General features: G+C 44.3%; 1 protein-coding gene across 1 annotated transcript in view; it reads left to right on the top strand.

Annotated features, from left to right (window-relative positions):
- Window positions 1-14,244, top strand: part of Vstm2a (V-set and transmembrane domain containing 2A) — a 28,638-nt gene extending 14,394 nt beyond the window's left edge. The window contains 2 exon segments of the mRNA XM_004839843.3: window positions 9,195-9,268; window positions 9,270-14,244. Coding sequence (XP_004839900.2) covers window positions 9,195-9,268; window positions 9,270-9,320 — 125 coding nt within the window. The 3' untranslated portion in view covers window positions 9,321-14,244.
- The last annotated feature ends 6,587 nt before the right edge of the window (window positions 14,245-20,831 follow it).

Genomic DNA, 20,831 nt, shown 5'->3' with positions numbered 1-20,831 from the left:
GATCCCCCACTTCAAACACAGGTTAAAGCGATCATCACTGGGAATATGAAGTCAGTCCACAGACAGATTTAGGAGCAATGTGATTGAGTGTAACCCCTTCGAAGAGTCCAGAGGGTATTTGCACGTGAGTCACAGTCCTGTGTGTGTAACAGATGGGAGCAGGTTAAACTCGCGGTCTGGAAGTAAAGCAAACTGGCAAAGCCGGGCGTTACTGTTTCTCTTTCTGTAAGGCTGACATCTATGGAGCTACTGAGAAAATAAAGAGGGTGAATTAAATGGAACAATTTTATCCTCCCAGTCACAAATATGTTAAAGACAAATAACGCAGTCAGTTGCTCCAAATTGCAAAATAGAAAGGTATGAACTACCGAGCAGGCTGGGGTCCATTATGACACCAATTTGTTTCCTGCTTTATTTAGATGTCTTATATTACAGACATATACTTAGGAGCAACTTCATTAGCCATCGGTAAAATACTTTATATTTAATTTTTCTGATGAATCCACCTGCTAAGAAGGCGATACTTGCACTTCTGCTCTGTAAATAATTAATTTTTAAAATGCCACTTTTGGGGAACAAGCAATCTGATCACAACCACAAACATTTCAGAAAGCCTTTAGTTGAACACTTATTTTACTTCAAACTCTCTGAAAAGGGAACGGGTTTGAGGGTAGGTGCTGTGTCTGACACTCTTGGTGTTACCGTAGCAAGACCCAGCACCATGATAAGCACACAACAGGGGTGAAGAAGATGTTTAGGGATTGAAAAATGATGTGTCGGTTTATGCACAGGGCAAGCACTTTATAAGGAAAATACCATTGCTAAGAAGATATATGAATTTTTATGCAATTCGGTAAATCTTTAAGAAAACCACCCAGACCTCTTATGTAGTAATGGTCAAAAAAGACTGGAAACCACATCTGGACCATCCTTCTTTCCATACTGACAGATAACAGTATATTGATTTATTTTAAATGATATTTAATAATTAAGTGTAGGAAGTTTGATGAACTGTCCCTAACTACAACTTAATTCTACCCTTTTATTTGCATATCTTGGTAAATATGTGAAGTTTAAAAAATTTTTGCTTCAAATATTTCTAATTCCTTAATTCTGATAACTAAGAAGTTAACTTCTGTTATGAAGGTAACACACATTTTATTTCAAAAAATTTTGAAATAGCTAAATGAAGGAAAAGAGTAAAACTGTTGCCTCAAACTTGAAAAATGTATGGGGCAAAATCTTAATACTTTTCCTAAAGTTAAAGTAACTGTGTTTTTGTCGTATTTTTGTTTCTGTTTTTCTTTGTGGATTGAGCCCAGGGCCTTTGCACTGAGCTGCATCTCTGGCCTTTTTTGTTTATTTTGAGACAGGGTCTCACTAAGTTGCTAAGTTGCCCAGGCTGAGCTCCAACCTGCTGTCCTCCTGCCTCAGCCTCCCAGTGTGCTGGGATTACAGGCCTGCGCCTCCACACCTGGCTCAAGTAACCAAGTTTCTGAGGCTGTGTGGCTAGAGATTAGAGCATCCTATTCAGTTAGGTTCTGAAATAATTTCTTCCAAAAATCAAACAATGCTGAGCAACAAAAAGTATTTTTTTAAGTTGGGCAAATTACTGTCTTTGTAAATTGTGGTAATATCTTTACTTTTCAACTTATATAAGAAAGTATATGGAATTACAATAGCATGTTCATAGCATATCATAACCAAGTTTCTTCCTTCTCTTCTTTTTGTTTCACTCTGAATTCTTCAGTTGTCATTTCTTAAATTATGGAATTTTCCCCCTCCTTTATGAGGAACTTTTCTCTGATGGCTTTAGAGAAGGTGTCTCTACCAAGTGGACAAAGAGCCGGGGTGCCGTGTCTCTGTTTCTCCACGGATGACCACTGGCCCTCTCCCGACCCCTCCCCGGTGCTGAGATGCCAGCCTGCTGCTCTCTGAGGCTTCCTGGCTCTGGCCAAGCACCCCACTGGCCCTGCAGTCCCTTCCTGGAAGCCGCTACACCCTTGTTGCTTTGCCTGCTGCGTTCCCCAACTGGAACACCCTTATCTAATTTTAGGTCAAATTTGCCACTGTTGGACAGTGGCAGTGTAACAAAACCATATTAGTGGAATCCCAAGTAATAGTATTTGTGAGTATTTAAAGTCTGAATTAAATACCTGCTTTCCCAGGATGAGTACGAAGTTCACTAACTAACATGGAAAGCATACGTGCAGAAACTATACTTAACTCTGGGCATCACAGTTTCAAGTACTTCACACGATTTGTGTCCCCGAACATGGTGCTCTGCTGCTAGAGAATTCTTACTTGTCCACAATACAGTTAACTTACTTCTTTGAAGACACTGTTTTTCCACCAAATCATATTCTCCTCCCCTCCACTTTGTCAGAGCCCTATATTTTTACTTTTAATTTTTTTCTATTTTGTATTAGTCCCATTATTTTATTTTTTCCCACCCTTCTTTCAGTCCTTCTTCCCCTTCCCATTTGCAAAACATTGCTTCTATTATTTTTCTTCCATTCCTTTTTTTATCCCTATTTCCTTCCTTCCTTTTCCTCCCCTTCACCTTTGTTCCCTTCCCATTTGAACATTTCCTTCCTACTTCTCAATCTATCCTCCATTTTGGTCCTTATTTACATTTTGGCTTTCCCACACAAGAGAAACAGTGCAACATTTACACATGTGTGTCTGATTTATTTCACTTAAAATTATGTTCTCAAGGTGCATCCATTTACCTAAAAATGTCTCAAGTTTATCCTTCTTTATGGCTGAGTAGTGCTCAGTTGTATATGAAAACCACATTTTCTTTATCCATTCATCCATTGATGGGCATATGGGCTGTTTCTAAGATTAAGCTGTTATAAATTGTGCTGCTATAAAAATGGCTGTGCATATATTGCTGTGGTATGATGCTTTTGCTCTTTCAGGAAGATATCTAGAAGGGGAATAATTGGGTCAAATAAAACCTCGAGTTTTCAGTTTTTGCAGAATCTCCATACTGATTTCCACATGGTTGCACCAATTTAGACTCCCAACAACAATGGAAAAGGGTTCCTTTCTCCCCACACCCCTGCCAGCATTTGTTATTGGTTGATTCCTTGATAGCAGCCATTCTTTCTGGAGTGAGGTGGAATCTCGGTGTTGTTTTAATTTGCATTTCTGAAATGACCTGTGATGTTGAACATTTTTTCATGTATTTATTTGCCATTTGTACCTGTCCATCAGAGAAGTGTCTATTTCAGGTGCCCATTTTTGGATTGCTTCTCCTTTAAATTTGAAGGGGTCTGATTTTTTTTTTTTTAGTTCTTTATTTTTAACTGGCATAATTGAGAAAGGACAGTTTTCCAGTTTGGAAGAATTGCCAGATGCCTTTAGAGCACATATTAGTTTGCAGCATTCTCCTTCTAGAGTCTAGCTGGGATGGAATCTCACCTGCACTCCCTAGTAGCTGAGGAAACTTGAAAGAATTACTTAGTCTCCGGACTTCAGTTCCTCATCAGTCCGGTGGTGATGAGGTGGTGATGATGTCCGGTGGCTGGCTCCCAGGTCGAGGTCAGAGGTAGAGAAATAAGGAGTGAGCAGAAATATCAGCGGCTGCCCCACCCTTCTGAGCTGTCTGCCCAGGCTCCATCTTTAGGCGGGTGTGTGGGGGACCCGCCGAGAATGTGCTGTGCAGCCGGAGCAGCTCCTTCTAGCTGCAGACCGGGATGCTCCAGAGGCTGGGCCGTGGTTCTGGGGAGTCAGCGTCACCCAGGAGCCTTGGTAATTAAACCCTGTGCCAGGGGCCCTGCTCTTCCTCCCTCCGTGCGAATCAGAGGCCTCATCACTAAGCAGAGCTGTAAATTTACTCACTAAAGGAAAGCAAGAAAGGGAACTGAAGCCACTGCTGCCAGTGTGCCAGGCACAATAAAATGTGCAATTTATGTATTAGGTCAAAAGGAACCACGCTTCCTTTTAAAAATGGATTTCTGGAAGAAGTTGGCACTGGATCCTTAAGAATTCTAATATAAAGCTGTTCTTCTCAAAAAATTACGGGACAAAGTCATCCTATTATTTGACCTTTCCCCTCCAGTGGTGATTCAGGGTGTGCACGCCTGAATAAAAATTGCATTAAAAGTTCACTCAGTTTTCTCCCACAGCCATTTCATTTCTTAAAGCTGGCGCCTTTGAGAAAAGTCTGTCTAAGGGCCCGACCGCACCTCGAGCCATAATGGACACTCGGTTCTGTGTAAGTTGAAGCTCTTTCATAGGCAAAAAATGATCAGGCTCTTGCTGCTATGGGATTGGAGGGCTCCACTTCTAGTTCATCTCTGTGATGAACATTTCTCATTCTTCCCTTTATGAGAGAAAGATTCTGCAATCAGACCAGGGAGCTGGGGCAGAGAAACTGTTTTCTTCCTTTTTTCTTGTCCCTTGTGGTTCCATTAGTTACTCAAATATTTAAGAAGAAAAGGAAAAGCCTTACGATAATCATGTGAGACACTGCACGGATACCCAAGTGAGACGTGTTCCCAGAGTCTAAACAAATAAAGCTGTGTCCAAGTAGGAAACTGACACCAGCAAGGTGGCTCTTTGCAGACCCGGTGAGATGTACAGGAGATGAATTGCCTTGGTTGCTTAACTCTCAGCTGATTCTTCGAATTAGATGAACATACCCTGTCCTGGGGCTCCCCAGCACCCAAAAACTCTGCCTCCCACCCCTTCCACCTGAGCAGTGGTGCTGTGAGCAATCAGCTCACCCTTGCTTGGTCCCAGGAAGCTGGGAGAAAATGTTCTTAGAGGACGGACCGAGGTGTCAAACCAGTGGGGCCCACATCCCATGAAGGGTCTGAGTGATTCCACAGAAGCCTTAGCACTAATACTGCCATGTCTCATCATTCGGTGCATTACAAAGCAAAACGTGTTTACTTACAAGCAATTAGGAAAGCTGATGCTCTTTCCCTGTCCAGTATTTGTCAGTTCGGGGTTGGGGAAAGTTAGATTTGTACAGAGTTGGTTTTCTCTGGGGTGTGTTATAGCCCAAGTACCATCTCTGCAAAGTGTGGCGTGCAGGGCAAGGCCAGGACGCCCACACTGTGAGGGCCTGAGGCAGGGCTGCCTGCCCACCGCACCGTTGCCCTCTCGGCTCGGCTGGCTCTGCACCCTGCTTCGTGCCTAGGTCCTTGGCGCCTGGGGCGAGCTGTTAGGGCGGCTCCCTGCCCGCTGAGCACAGAACTCCAGCTCTGGGCTGAACTGAGGACCGTCGAGGCGCCCCCCGTGTGTGCCTGGCACGCAGCAGGTCGCCCTGTCACCTCCGGGAGGGAGGCCGACTAGAGCAGCAGCAGAGGCGCTCCTGCCTCCCTTCCCTCCCAGGAAGTGCGGTGCGGGTGGGAGCCTAGAGAGGAGGCGTGGCCGGCAGACGGGGCAGGCAAGGAGCAGGGAAGCCAGAGCTGCAGCTGCAGCCTTCAGTGAGGACGAGGCTCAGCTGAAGGAGGTGAGCAGACAGACGCGGCGCTCGCAGAGATGCCCGCTGGTGCTGCGGGGACGGGACTTCGAGGTCCCCACCGTGGCCTTTTCCAGCTTGACTGCCGAGCACGCCAGGGCCATGACTACTGTACTGCACTTTAGTTTCGCGACTTTTTTAAAGAAACGGTTGAAACTGCTGTTATTCCGGAAGTGATAATGAAGATAAAGTCTCAGAGGCTTCTGCAGTGCTGCTCCTGGGTCGCATTTTCATCCGTCACTCTCTTCTGCAGCGCTCCCGCAAGGGTCAGTCCCCAGCGGGCTGTGCATAGGGAGCAGGAAGGCGGGCAGGCGGGTGTGGGGCAGCACCTTGTCGTCCCAACCCTGTGTGAGGCTGCCCGCGGCAGGAGGCCCACAAGCTTGAGCCCAGCCCAGGCAACTGGGTGACTTAATAAGATCTTGTCTTTTAAAAGAAAGGCTGGTCATGTAACTCCACGAGAAGGTCCTGGGTCCAACTCCAGTACTTCTGTTACAAGCAGGGGCAGGTGGAGAAACGGAAGCTGAGTTTCTTTTCTGCTTAGACATCATGTTCTCCTTTTCTGTTGGTGAAATGGAGAAGACACTTCCCCTGACCATAGAGGCCTAGGCCTGGCGTCTGAGAGCCCAGTGAAGAGCTTCAAGCATAAACACAGATGGGAGGCGTCGCCTGGCTGAGGCATGAGGGCCATGATGAGGTGGCTCGGGGTCCCAGGGCCCCTCTCAACCCAGGTGTGGCCTCCAAACGGTTTCTTCCTGTAGTTCAGACAACAGCTTCTCCCTTGCTTCTATGTTGTGTTGGGGTCGAGAGTTTAAAAGCCACCAGGGCCTTGTTCGGATCCGCAGAACAATAAGAAATCACTAAAATTCGCAGTCCTTGTGTTCCATGGGATGATAGTGTGGCCAGTGAGAGAGCACAGGGCCCGGAAACAGTCTCAGGATGTCCAGGGGAGGCCACCTCAGAGGCCAAACCACACCACTGCCGAGGTCCGGGCAGAAGGAGCAGCCCACCAGCCCGAGGAGTGCACAGGGCAGCTGGGGTTGGGAGGGCGGCGGCGTCCTCCAGGGGAGCTGATCTCAGGGTAACAAGCAGCTCCGGCATCAAGCAGAGGAGCCACAGGAAGCAGGCGGGTGTTTTCTACCGCCTGCCTGGCCCCTCATATGAAAATGAGAACCCAGCAGTGCAGAGAGAATGCCCAGCTTCGAACACGGGACATCAGGGCGGGCTGTGATCTCAGAAGCTCAGGACCACGGAGGGCTCCGGACGCATTCCCTACAGAGCGAAATGTTTCTCTGTGTAAAGGATAGAACATCATAAAGGAGCAAAGTTGGTTTTTGCCAAAATAAGTGCTTTACCATTTCTAGAGAATAAATCATAGTATGTGTGATAGACAAGAATGCCAACTGCAAACTGTACAAATCCGAGTGAAAATAACCACAGTGGTTATTTGGTAATCATATTCTGTATTGCTGCTGAAAAGTCCTGGGATCTGCAAAGAGACAGGAATGCATCTCTCTTCATTCAGAACATAAGACAGCTGGGCATGGTGGCACATGCCTGTAATTCCAGCACTTTGGGAGGATGAAGCAGGAAGTCCCTTATCTGAGCCTGCTGGATGACTTAAGCGACTTAATGACTCAAAATAATGGCCTAGGTTCAGTCTTCAGTTCTGAAAAAGGAAAAGAAAAGACATAAATAAAAACCAGAAAGAGAGAGAACAGTCAGTGATTTGATGACAATACAGATGTGCTTCAGAATTTACTATATGGGGGAGGAAATCATACTTGTCCTGATGGAAGGAAATTTCATTTAATTAAAAATATGCTCGTAAATCTTGCACCCAGAGTGGATGTAGAAAGAAAAGCGCTATGTTGAATGGTGGATTGCATTATGAAGGCAGCTCAGAATCTGGGTAGTCTTCAAATTATTCTGAGGAGTATACAAAACTGGATTTCTTTCCAGTTCAAACACATGTAAATTATGCTTGAACTTGCACATGCCAACTTGGGGTAGGAAATATCAGTCCGCGGGAAGCAGCTGTCCTCTTAACATTTTATGGGGGCCGTGGAGTAGGGCCTGGCCTGGGAGGGGCAGCAGAAACTCGGGGTCACTGCCACACTGCGCATGCTGAGGAAACCATTATGCACAGAACAGTTTGAAAATGGAGAATCATTTTACTACTTTTAGAACTTTTCAGACGTTTACTCATATCTTGTGCATATCTTGTGTCAAGTCAAGGGTTGCTGGCTATTTAAGGGCCTGTGTAACAATAGGGGCCTTTGTCTCCTTCTCAAGTTTTTTTCATCAAATGAACCCCGGTCACAGAATCTGTCTTCCAAGCCTCACCAGAACATGTGCTTCGCTGTGGGAAGCCCCGTGCTCAGGGTTCTGTGCAGGCTGCTTCTCCAGCCAGTCTGCTGCCCCAGCGGAGCGGCTGGTCACTCTTGGGCCTGTGAGCCCCTGCCCCTACTCCCTGAGCATGGGCACCGGCCTCTTCCAGACCTACCCACTGGGGGTCTCAGTCCCTAGGTTCTCGGAGGAGAACCGTGTTACACAGCAGCCCACCCACCAGAAAGCCGACTCTTACACAGTCTAACAAGAAGGCGGGCCAACTGGATGTGCATCCTCGAGGGAACTTTTGAGGGTTCTTCCCCAGTGTTTACCAGCGCCGCTGTGGACCCGACCAAGCGTGACTTAGCTGAAAAATACTGAAGTTTCCCCATTCTGGTCTTTTAACCATTCTCCCACTAAAGCAGAGAAGGAATCCTTTGTGTTTCATCACATTTCTTCACTGGTAAAGATCTTTAGTATGTCATCAATTGGATAGGATATCTGAAGAAAAATGTGAAATAGCATTTAAGTATACCCCTTGCCTAGTCCTGGCGCTCTTTTAAGATTTTCCCATGCTTTTATCTGTTAATTTTTAATTGTATTGGTACACACTTGCAGTACATACTGATAGGCTGCTGCAAGCGCAGTGCACGTCTTTGTTCCTCTTTCATCCCCTCCCTCCTTCCCTCCCTCCCTCTTCCCTCTGTCTCTTGGTCCCTTCCCTGTTGTAAAAAATCTGTCTCCCCATTTCCGATGACCTATCTTTTCTTTGGATGTTTATTTTTATTTTGGGTTTGTCACCCAAGAGAATCCATGGGGTATTTAACTGATAGGGGGTCTGAAAGTTACAAAGTGAGGCTGACCATTCTCTAGAAGGACCTCCATCACTGGAAGCTGGGCAGGTTCTCCTGCAGGTCCATGCTAACGCAGTTCTAAGACAGCCTGTGTTTCCGCTACCAGTCCTGGAACCACCGAATGGCTGTAGGGAGCGATCCTCAGAAAACCGCTGAGGCAAACCCATTTGGGTTCGTTCCTCCCAGAGCTGCCAGCCATGGGGTGGCATTGTTTGAAAACAAACCCCTCCACGTCCCGGGACTGAAATACTTTGTATGTGTTGTTGTTTGCAGTGCATGCCAAGACATTCATGAGCAGCAGAGCCAAGCTGGCAAGCTAATTAAATTTTATATGTGTATGTGTTTAAAACAGCGTGATAAGGAGCATTGGAAATCTCCAAGATGAGCGAATATCTTATAACTTCTTCCGCAGGTGCGAGGATAGCTACAAGCCATGGACTTTCTGTCCTGCTTCTTGTTTGTGGCTTTGTGAAGGGTGCTTTGCTTTGATCTAAAGTGCTGACTTTTTCCAATATCACTTTCTCTTCTTAAAGCAAAGAGCAAATCGCCTGTAAAACCTACGGAGCGGACAGCAAAGCTGACCCTAAACTCCAAGCACCACCCAGCACCCTCTGTACTCTAATTACCCACACCAGGAGCTCCTGCTTCCAGAAGCATAAAAGAAGAGGCTATCGCACTCTGACCTAATGTTTTCTTTGGCAAATCACTGGTCTTTCATTTCAAGAGAATTAGTGTGAAGCGATAGGACCTTTTCTGATAGCAAGACTTTTTCTCTTTTCTTTCGGCGAATAATATCATCATCTCTCTGACTGCTCAGGGGTTGGCCAAAGTCATCGTGTAGCGAATTTTTACTGTGGATACCACTGATTTCCTCCCAAAGGACCCACTGTCAGCCGCAGAGAAACAAACAGATCAGAAGTCTACAGGACAGAAACCATTAGCCAACAAAACCCCTTCTGGGCAAGAACAAAGTCATCAGTGCTGCAAGTCAACAAGGAGAATGTTGTCTCAAACACGGGGTAATCACGGAAAGTTTTCTTTCAAACCTTTTTCTTGGATTTTTTTTTTTTCTTCTTTTTCCTGATCCCAGTTCTCATTCCATGGTGGGGAGTCCTGCTCATGGCCAATCCCTGTCCATCTTGGGAAGTTTCTATGAGTACATTTTGAGCACTCTATGTTTTGATGTATTTTAATTCATTTTCCAATTGTTGTATATGCAGACCTCACAAATTCCGTAAATTGCTTATAGTATGTGTGATACAACTTCAAAGTAGATAGACTATGAGCCTCATGCAAGCTGATTTTTATCATTCTATATATAAATATACATATATGGATATCTCTATGTTGGGCCACCAACCAACTTCTTTTGATAAATTGTTTATTTTTCGTTTATGATCCATGTACTGTGAATTTCGTAGTAGATCCTTTCATCTCCGCAGGTTTGACAGCTTCAGCTTCAAATGGTCCGTGTTGTCCTCTGCTTCCTCCTGGGAAATGTGTATTCAAAACTGTATCCATCCGTCTCTGACAAATGAATTAATTTTGTTGTGCGTATGCTACGTTGGAATTTACTATGTTCCTTTATGTATGATGTTCGCCGAAGTCGGGAGCCTCCTGACTGGAGAACACACTGGTTTTGACAGCTACAGCTGTGTTATTGTCATTCTGTCACTGTACAGCAAGGTCCCTTCTAGAAATTTTGTCTCGGGGCAAATGGGGGGAAGCTGACCCCTTAGTCCCTGCATTCATGGAAGAAACTTCTTTGCTATGGCTAAAATCTGCTGCTTCCTTGACTTGAATTTTTGTAGCTTTGTCATTCTGTTATTTGCTGCTAATTATATTTTAATGTCTCCTAATTAAAAATTAAAATTTGTTGCTGGCTAAATACAGTATGCAAATGATGACTGCAGACCCCTCCCAAAGATGCTGTGTGTTCTGTGTTCACTAGTTAATGAATTAGGATTTCAATGTTCCATCTTTATGTTTGGTTTAATAATAATTCAAACTACTTTATTTAGAACATGATTTTTACTCTAGCAAAGAAAGACAGAACTATTCATGTGTTGCACATGCACCAGGGAATAGGGAGGACTGGAGTGAGCAATGTTCTAAGTTTCCTCCCAGAGCAGCTTCTGCCTTCTTTCTGTACAAAGCCGGAAGCTCACCTGTGCGAGGCCTGTCTCCCCGCTTCAGCCCTAAGCAGAGGGTGGGAGGGCAGTGAATGCTTCGGCCACTCAACGGTGAATGCATTGACTTTCTGTCTTCAGTTACACAGTGTGCATATTTTCATAATATTCTTGAGATTCTCTTCTGAGAAAGAATGTTTTATGCTATGATTTTTTCTTGCCATTTTTCTTGTTAATTTGGTTTATTATTTCAGTCTGATGAGAAAAATAAAAGTTTTGATTGCGCTATTTTATTAACTTAGGAATGTATTTTCTTTGAAAGATTAATACTTGTAAATGCATAAAATAATAAGATAAATGTCATCTGTGAGTCTGTCTGAGCTTGAAGGATGGCATACATTAAAGCATCAGCGTTCTGATTCGACTCAGTCCAGCTGGGAGAATGCAACAGATAACAGGCCTTCACTCAGAGTCCAGGAAATGAGATCGCTCAGGACCGAGCAGCACAGATTGGTACCAGAATCCACAGTTTCACCATGGCAGGGACAGATGCTGCTATGAGAGAACACGCACTAGACTTATTGTATCAGTGTTGAAAATAATGTAGACATATTTGTCACTGTGCTGCCGAGTCTGACTCACTGGCCGCTTTGAGCAAAAACATAGCATGCTAAACTCAAAAAATTAATATGGAGTATTAAATATTAGAATGGAAATGGTAGCACATTAAGGAGACCATCTAGTGGTTTGCATCTAATCTTCTATCTCTTTGGGTGGTGACTGTATGTTATGACTATGGAAATGAATAAAGGTTGAAAATAATTGATCTGGCTTCTCAGCCTTGTTTCCAAGGTTTTTCAACGTCTTTCAGAAGACAAAATCATGAGAAGTTGAAATTGCTTACTTGAATTCAAGCCAGATCTTTTGTTCTCTCTCAAAAACATGTAGACTACTTACAAATAAAACAATGCAAATGAAAGTACTTGAGGATAAAATAAAATCAAATTTCCTACGGCCAGTGCTCTTAATGTAGGTTAATAAACAAATTTGGTGAAGTCTTCAAGCCCAGTGAATTTACAGTCAGCCTTCTGCACCCTTAAATAATAAATACAATGTAACAACTCCTGTGGTGTTTACACTGTATAGATATAATTAGTGATCTAGAGATGATTTTAAGTAGATAGGACGATTAGTGTATGATATGTACAAATCCTATACCACTTTATATAAGAGATGTGAGCATCCACAGATATGACCTTCCAGAAGGGCTCACCCAGCCCCTCCCCGCAGAGCCTGGGAATGGCTCTAGATCTGTATTCTGCATATGTATATTTGTCTTATGAGAATGGCCCTTCACATTAATTGATTCTGAAAATGATTTACTTACCATTGACTGGCCTAGGAAAAGAATACTCCAATGGCTTTGAGGACATACAAAGACCTGATTGCTATATGTTTGAACTGGTTTGCCTTAAAGTTCTTGGAAGCGGAATGTCTTCAGGGAAATATATTAGGACACACACACACACACATATGACAAAGAAAACATATGTTTAAGCTCACAAATTTAAATTTAAAAATTTTAAAAATTAGATTTTAAAAATCCTTTAAATTTTCTATAAACAATATAGTGTAATAGATATGGAGTGATGTTTTGTTGACTTTTTATTGCAGATGCTAATAGAAATTTTCTAAGGACATGCAGCTACCATTCAAATAAGTGGCCCTGGTATTGATGCTATATAAAAAAAACCCAAAATATTAAGTATAACTTAGCATTAGTTTATATAAGAAGAGGTAATTACCGAAATAAATGTAATCTTTCTGAAATAAAACATAACTAGTGATTGTAGTTTGGAATTCAGACTATGCAGTTACAAATTATGTGTACATAATTTCAAACATTAAGCCCAAAGGATTTCATTTTTAGAGCTGCTCGTTAATTAGAGGAACATCCAGTGATTCAGGAAGTGTGGGGACTTCGGGTTTGGGCCACGGCATCAAACGTGCATTTGCTGCATCAGGGAGACGGGAGGCTGAGGCAGCCACTGGCATGCAGTGTGACCAGGCGGCCACAGGGGCTGCTCTGAGTGGCACTGATGTGGCTCTTGAGAGGCCAGGAGTGAGTGGGGAGCGGACCGGACGTAGAGCAGAGCCTCCAGGGGCAGTACGCAGCTCCTGTGAAGTCCTGCAGCCAAGTCCACGTCTGTTGTTGAAGGACCAGAGCTCGTAAGCAAGGGACAGTGGCCAAGACAGCACTGCGGGGAGGCAGCAGGCAAGATGGAGCCACGGGGACCTAGCGGGGCAGAGCCAGAGTCAGAGACTCTCCAGGTGCACTGCCACTCTGCAGTCGGACCCGGCCCTGGGCCCCAATCTGCAAGACCCCTCCTGCGACCACACTGTCTTCCAGATGGCTGGAAGTCTGTGCCAGCTCCGAGATACAGGCACAGTGGGCTGACCACGCTTCGCTCCTCTACATCTGATCATTTCGAGGAGCAGCAAGGGCCTTGAAGGACAATCCGGACAGGTGAGACTGGCGACAAGCTGGTTGCAGTCATCACAGGTGGCGTTTGGAAGTAAGAACAGTCCCTGCCCATGACTTTGCTTGCCTCTGGTTTCAGCTACTGTGGTCAGCCACGATCTGGAAGCAGCCAGTGGAAACCCTGCCCATAAAGCAGTCCCAAGCTGCGATTGCACGCGGGTGTGTGGTGGGATGAGCCCTTCGCTGTCCTGCTCCAGCGCTAGACATGAGCCATCCCACCTGCACGTGCCAGCTGCGCCTCAGTCACAGAGCATCCACCTCCCTGTGCAGAGGGACTGTCACCGTGTCATCCTGCTGAGTGAGGGAATCCCTTATGCAGTTACGAATGGTCCCAAAGCCAAGAGGGCCAGGCTGGCAGTTTGGATTTTCCAAAGAGAAGCTGTAAATATTTCCCTCAAGTGCAAATGTAAGAGTTCTGTTTTTCTACCAGTGTGTGTGGCTAAGAAAACAGGTGGTCTATGCAGGGTTTGCACCAACCCATGAGAGGGCTGGCAAGACCCCCCCCCCTTGAAGAGGAGGGGACAACTTGCTGTACATTTGAAGCGCAGAGGAGCTGAAGGGGAAGAGGTGCACTCTTAGACATTGGCTGGAAAACACTGTGATGAAAAAGGTGGAGAGGAAAACTCTACAATGTGCACACACAGATGTTATTTTTCAACAAATCAAAAATTGCAATCAGAATTCTCCACAATACGAATCCCAGAAGTCAGTGGACTAAAGAGACAGTATTTTCAGGGGGAGAGATTGTGACAAAACATTTTATACTTAGATTATATTTTCACTGTTAAAGAAATAAAATCATTTTGAAGTAAACAAGGCCTAGAAACAAATACCCTGTATGTACTATTTTTCAAACTGCTGCCTATATGCCTGAGACAGGAAGTTAAAGTAAATAAGCATGATATAAACTAACATGTGAGTTTAGAAGTTATGTTAAATCTAAAGAATGCTGGAGTATTTTATTGTATTCACTGTATATAAAAGAAACAAAAGTTTCCCAAACAATACTTATCCTTATTTTGTAAATGTAATATATTCTAATGTTTTCAGTTTTGTTCCTTTTTTCTTTTGCTCATGTTTGTCACAAAACATTAAATTAATTTTACAACCACAAGTTGGAAAAAATCACAGGTGTATTTTATTCTAAAGTATACTACAAAAGAAAAACGTAATGAAAATATGTAACATATCAAAAGCTTCATCAGGTTCTAAACTCGTTATGTTAAGAATGCAAATTTGAACATAAGCCAAAGAAGAAAACATCCCTTGATTTGTCCTCTACTAAAGTGGCTGTGACTCATGCTGGGAACAGGGAGCTATTTCCACGTCTGTGGTTTCTGTTTGGTTTAGGTTTGCATCTTTCTTTTCCAGCTTTTCCTCTTCTGAACCCTTTTCTATTTTGACATGCCCCCAACCCCTTAGTCACAGCCATGAGCAGTGAGGCTGAAGATGATTCTCCTTCCAAGTGTCGAGAAGCCCCTGGAAAGAGGCTGCCTCGTGTGAGTCCCCTTCACAGCCGAGCGCTGGACCAGAGAAGCAGAGGGAGACGTGGCCGGCCTCGTGTCTCACCATGGTCAGACCCAGTTTCAGAGGTGGATGACCACAAAGTCTCCAGGAAAGAAACAGAAAGACCCCTTCTCGAAGTCACACTTGGTCTGTACAATGTCAGAAGAAAAACCGTCATTTCTTGAAATCTGAATCTTGAGCCACAATAGTGACGCCTCCAAACTTTCCAGCATCAGCTCATGGGCCTCGGGAGAGAGCCGGGGTCCCAATGAGATTGTCTCGTGGGCATGCTTGGAATCTTCCTCCCAGCTTCCTCCAAATGAAGCACTTTGGAGACTGCCAGAGATAGATAGCCATCCCAGCTGTGTTCTCAGACAGTAGCTCAGAATGAAAACTACAGCTGGGTCCCTGGGGAGCCCTGGTCAGATACTTACGGGGATAGGTGATTAGTGGGCTATTTGTCAGAGTCGGTATAGGCCCAACAAAATCACACACCCACCTGCAATTATTTCCCCAGCTCCTAAAAACATAGATGAAAGTATACCTTTAGAGGTGGAAGACATCTACATGGGTTCTCTGTCCTGCAAGGGAGGGGCTATAGGTCAACAAAGGCCCTTCTTCATGCCAAAATACCATATCCCTGGAGGAAATGGAAAAACAGTGATGCTATCAGAGACATAGATGAACCATTCACCTCTCTTTGATGGCACAGAAGGCAGCTGAGTCTTGGTTCTGGATATCATAGGCATCAGTGAGTGCTGTGTGCAGTTGTAGCTGCTGTTGCAGATGCAGTTTGCCTGCCGGAGCAGAGTAGCAGGCTTTCTGCAACCTGCCATGCAGTTGATAACTGAGCAATTTCTATTTTATTAAAATTAGAATATTTTTAAAAGAAGGATTTATTTACACCTGGCAGGGGAAAAGTACTCCTCCCTCATCCCTCATCTATTTGCAAAGTTGCATTGATGCCCCAGGTCCAAGCCACAGCAGTCTGCCTGGCCTAGGACACCCCTGGTAAGATCTGGGATGAGGAGAAGTAACCAGGAGGCCTAGGTATACATATATTCCAAAGCCCTACTCAAATCACGGGGCCCAGATAGTTTCAAGCATCTTTAAACATTCAAGAAGTACCAATTCTAATCTTTTACAAACTATCACAGTGAACAGAAAAATGTGATGTGTTCTCCAGGTCATTTTCTGAGGCTAACATTACCTCACTAGAAAATCTGCCAAGGACAGTTTGAGAGGGGACAATTTCAGGCCAACCAAACTCATGACAACAGGTGCAAAATTCACCCACCGAATATCAGCAAAACAAATCCAGCAAAATGTGATACATCTCGTGGAGTAAACATGGCTTATTCCAGGAATGGAAAGCTGGCAAAACCAACGAATGACATTCTCAACAGTGTGAGGTTGGATTTCTACAGAAGCAGACACAAGACTAGAATTTGACTCCAGTTTGCCTGCTTGGGGAGTTTGGAAACTGTCAGTGGAGGAGGGAGAACGACAGAGAGAGGAAGTGTTACCAAGTGAGCTACCATGAGAGCAAATGGGGTTTCATCACAGGAGAAAGTCTGACGGGTGGGTTCAGACTTTCCTTCAGCCACGGAGGAAATGCAGTGCCTAAGTATTTGGCTGTCCATCCTGACCTGTCAGCCCCACCAGATGAAGGAATGCCCAGCAAGCAGAAGAGCACGCTCCCGGGTGTGCCTGGGTGGCGGATGGGTGTGTGGCCCTGGGTGCTGTACCTGGTCCACCTTCTCCCCCTCTGGCCCAGTTTCCCCACTCTGCCTCCTGGCCGCCAGGAGCCTCCCTGTCCTTTTGCTCTGCCACAGCCTCCTCCCACCACGATATCTCTCCCTGGATCATGGACTTAAAACATGAGCACATTAATTCTTCCTCCTTGCAGTCATGGCTGTCCAGTATTGAGTCTCCATGTCCAGAAAGCTGATGGACTCAAATACCTTGTGCCATTTCCAGGACCTCTCCACAAACAGATCTGGAGAAGCTGAAGCCACAAATGTGCATGGACACAGTTCAGTGGTCAAGCAGAGATGGGCCAGGACAGTCCCACTATGGGCAGGTCCCACCTGCGGGCACCTGTGACCATGGACAGCTACTGATGCAGCTTCACAAGGCTGGAAACTTTGCACATTATTGGGTGATTTGGAACAATATTTTTCCTGCCTCAGCAAAAACAGACTGCTTCCAGGGGAAGGCATCATGCAGTGCTACATTTTCAAGGGTGAGGCACATGAAGAGCAAAGTGAGATCAGAAATTTTCAGACAAACACTTTGAGAACTTGCTAAGAATTGCAGCTACTTCTGTAGAACCACACGTTGAAGCATTAATTCCACAAATCAAGGTCAAACATCTTACTAGTGTTATGTTTATATTGTCCTCTTTTTGTTATAATAGAAGTTTTTAAAGAAAGGGAAGGGGTTTTTACTCATATACATTAACTACATTATATATTTCATATGCAGCCCCAAACAATTTCTCTTCACCAAGTATGCCCAAGGGGAGACCAAAGGGTGGATACCCAGGTGAGACAGCCACTCACAGGAGAGAAATCAGGCCTCCTCCACGGGGAAAGGGGCATTTGATGAAATTCACTCCTAAGTAGATGTTTCCCCTCATGATCAGGAATATGGAGCAATACAATGATGCCCATAGTCCACATCTATCTTCCATACAAAAATGTTCTTGGAAGTACTTAATAATACAACATTGGTAACCACATAGATGATCATTAATGGAGAAATCCATAACAGTATATTCACAAAAGAGAAACATTAAACCACATAAAATAAACTAGGGCTAACACAATACTAAGGATAAATTTTAAAGCCAGAATAATTGATCAAAGTAAAAAAAAAAAAAAAACCATAGAGTAGGGTTCACTTAAAAGAAATCCAAGATTGAACAAAATTGAATCTGTCTGAAGCATGCAGAAAACCCCTTCCCCGAGGAAAATATGTGGAACCCCGCCTGCTCTACCAGGGAAAAAGAGGCAGCGTCTCGTGGCTCTTTCTGGGCTCTGAAAACAGCGCACACCACAGCCGGGCGTGCGGTCTCACATCTCAGTGAGTGCCTCGCGCTTTTCAGGTGTGAGTGCAGACGGAGGGAGGACCCAGCGTCTGGCCCAGGCCACGGTAAAGCAGCTTTGCCCTCTGACAGGGTAACCTGGTAAGTCTGAAAGAGTTTATGGGTCATTTTCACTTGTGGGTTTTCCTGGGGTCTATTGAAAATCACTAAGGTCTCTAGACTTCCAAGAAAGCCTGCTTCCTGTGGCTAGAAATTCATCCAGTTTAATACACAGCTTGCCACGGTCCCTCGGCGGAAGGTAAACGAGAGGGCCATCAGCAGTCCCGCAGCCTGTGTGGACGGTGTGCGGTGAGCTTAGCGCCCCGGCACTCCTCCATGAAGGTGCAGTCCCTAACTCCAGGTGCGCTAGGGCCTCCGCCGCCAAGCAGACACCAGAAAACAGCGAGGATGGCTCAGAGCTACAAGTGTTCTTCACAGAAGTTCCTGCTGTCGCTCCCTACTCCTGAGGTACCCGCTCAGCCCTCAAACTGACACCTTTGGCATCACGAGGAATTTGTCCTCCAAGAAGGAAGACATTTAAGCCTCATCTATGGATGACTTTGTAACCAGGTTTAAGAAAAAGATATCAAAAGGACATATAAAATATGACTTGAAATATTTAAAAAACAACTCAACAATCAAAATTGTATATATTCATGTTTATAAGTACATAAAAGTTTAAATCAGGTGAAAAATATAACATTTCAAATGACTAAAGAAAGCTTGATCTATAAGCGATCTTGGAATAACTGATTGATTTTGGAGGGAAAATTAAGCAAAATGAAATCTAAGAGAAAAAAGAAGATAATAGTACAAAATGCAAATTTTGTACCAGATAAAGATCCAATATCAAAAGATAAATTCAGGAAAAAACACTTCAACCTGGTAGTCCAAGTTCGATGTCTTAATTTAGCAAAGGAAATTACTCTCTTTAAAAATAAAACAATTACAGTCAGACAATGAAGGACTCAAGATGTGTGTTCTCTCAGGTTCTGAGGTCTTGACTGCCATGGGATGGCATTTTGAGGGGCCTTTGGTACAGACTGAGTCAGGGGGTGAAGTCGCTGTGAATCGGATTAGCGCCCTTACCCGAGAGGCCCGGGGCCTCCTTTCACCCCACAGGATGCAGCAAGGGAGCGGCCGTCGGAGAACAAGGAACAAGTCCCCGCCAAAGCTGCTGGCACCTTGCCTTGCTCTTCCAGACTCCAGATGGTGAGACACCGTGGATATGATGAACACCTCCCAGTCTGGGGACTCTGCCCAGCCCACGCGGACTAAGACAGAGACAAAGGCTTGGTGCCTGTGAGTCTGCATTTCAGAAAAATGGATGCTCTTCAGTGTGTTAATATCAGACAGGAAATTGTGTAAATTACATTTTCAACCTGAGAATGTAAAAATTAGCATTTAAATGAAACAGAAGATAGGCAGAAAGAAAAGACAAAGACAGAAATAATGAATTAACATAATAGAAAAACTTTATAAAAGAGCAGATATAACAGAAAGTTGTTTAGACAAGTAATGGTAAAATAAGCAAAACTCTGGGTTATAAGCTCAAGAAACAGTGGATTAAAGAAATTGTAAAGACACTACGAAGGTCAGACACAAAGGTTATAAAAAGTATAACATACCTGTCATGATACTCTACCACAGATTTGGTGGCATGAAAATCTCAGCAAGCAGCAGCCTCAACTGCTCAACTCATTTGTGACGAGGAGAAGGAAGGGGAGAAAGAAGAGAGACAGCTACCCTGATAAGAAAGAATCAGGGTAGGGGTCTGGGAAAGATGGAGGACCCGAGGACCTTTGTTCTTATCTACAAATGCACATATTTTGGAGGCATGCCCTTCCCGGTGATTGAGTCCTGAAGGCCCAGCCCATGAGTAGGCTAGTCCATTCATTGGATGGGTCACCAAGGAATGGCATTGTCATAAGTGAGCTCCTCAGTGCTTGCCTCCTCTGCCCTCCAGCGCCCTCTGCTAAACTATGGTGTGAGAACACCCCCAACCCACCCAGATGCCCTTGGACTTCCCAGCCACCAGAACCGCACGGTAAACAAACCTCTGATCTCTCTCACTATTCAGTTACAGCCACAGAAAGAAAATCTGCCCTGGGAATGTATACAACCACAGTGCAAAACATTAAGCATCTGACAATAAATTCTTAATAAATATTCTCCTTTAACCTGTTTTTGCTCATTTCCAAAAGTTACTTCCTAGGATCTGGCACAAAATGGATGAAAATAAATATTTCCATCTGTTGTTACTCTTTATAACAAGATAATTTCATGCAATAGTTCATACTTCGATTTTGGGATCATCCATGTAAAGTTCATCTTTGGTTATGGTGGATAAATCCACAAGTGAGAAAACATAACACAAATGTTTAAAAGATTGCTTAGCACAATAGTGAAGAAGAAAGTTGGAGGACTGACATACCCAACTCAAAGACTTACTGTAAACCTGTGATGACCAAAGCAGTGTGGTATGTTCAAGGCAAATAAAATGGTGGAGCAGAAAAAGAGCACAAAAATAGACCCACACAATTGCAGTCAACTGACCTTTGATAAAGAAACAAAGGCCATCCCTGCAGAAAGGATAGTCTTTTCTATAAAAGATGCTGGAACAACTGGACATCTTGTGAACAAAGTGAATATAGATACTAACTTACATCTCTCACAAAAAATAACTCAATTACCTCAGTATGATACAATTGCAAAGTAGAAAACTATAAAACTCCTATAAGAAAATAAAGGAGAAAGTCTAGGAGATGGATTTTTAGATACAATACCAAAAGGACATTCTGTAAAAGGAAAAGTTGAGTGAGAAAATGGGAGAGGGATAAGGCAAGAAACGATCCCTGTTCATCACACCCTGGCGTACAACAAGGTGTTTTGAGTGATACAATCC

Source organism: Heterocephalus glaber, unplaced genomic scaffold (genome assembly GCF_053883595.1).
Source record: "Heterocephalus glaber isolate CG9 unplaced genomic scaffold, H.glaber_assembly_v1.0 deba00001610, whole genome shotgun sequence".
Lineage (NCBI taxonomy): Eukaryota > Metazoa > Chordata > Mammalia > Rodentia > Bathyergidae > Heterocephalus > Heterocephalus glaber.
Note: the sequence above shows the minus strand (reverse complement) of the source record. Positions and strands in the feature narration are given on the sequence as shown.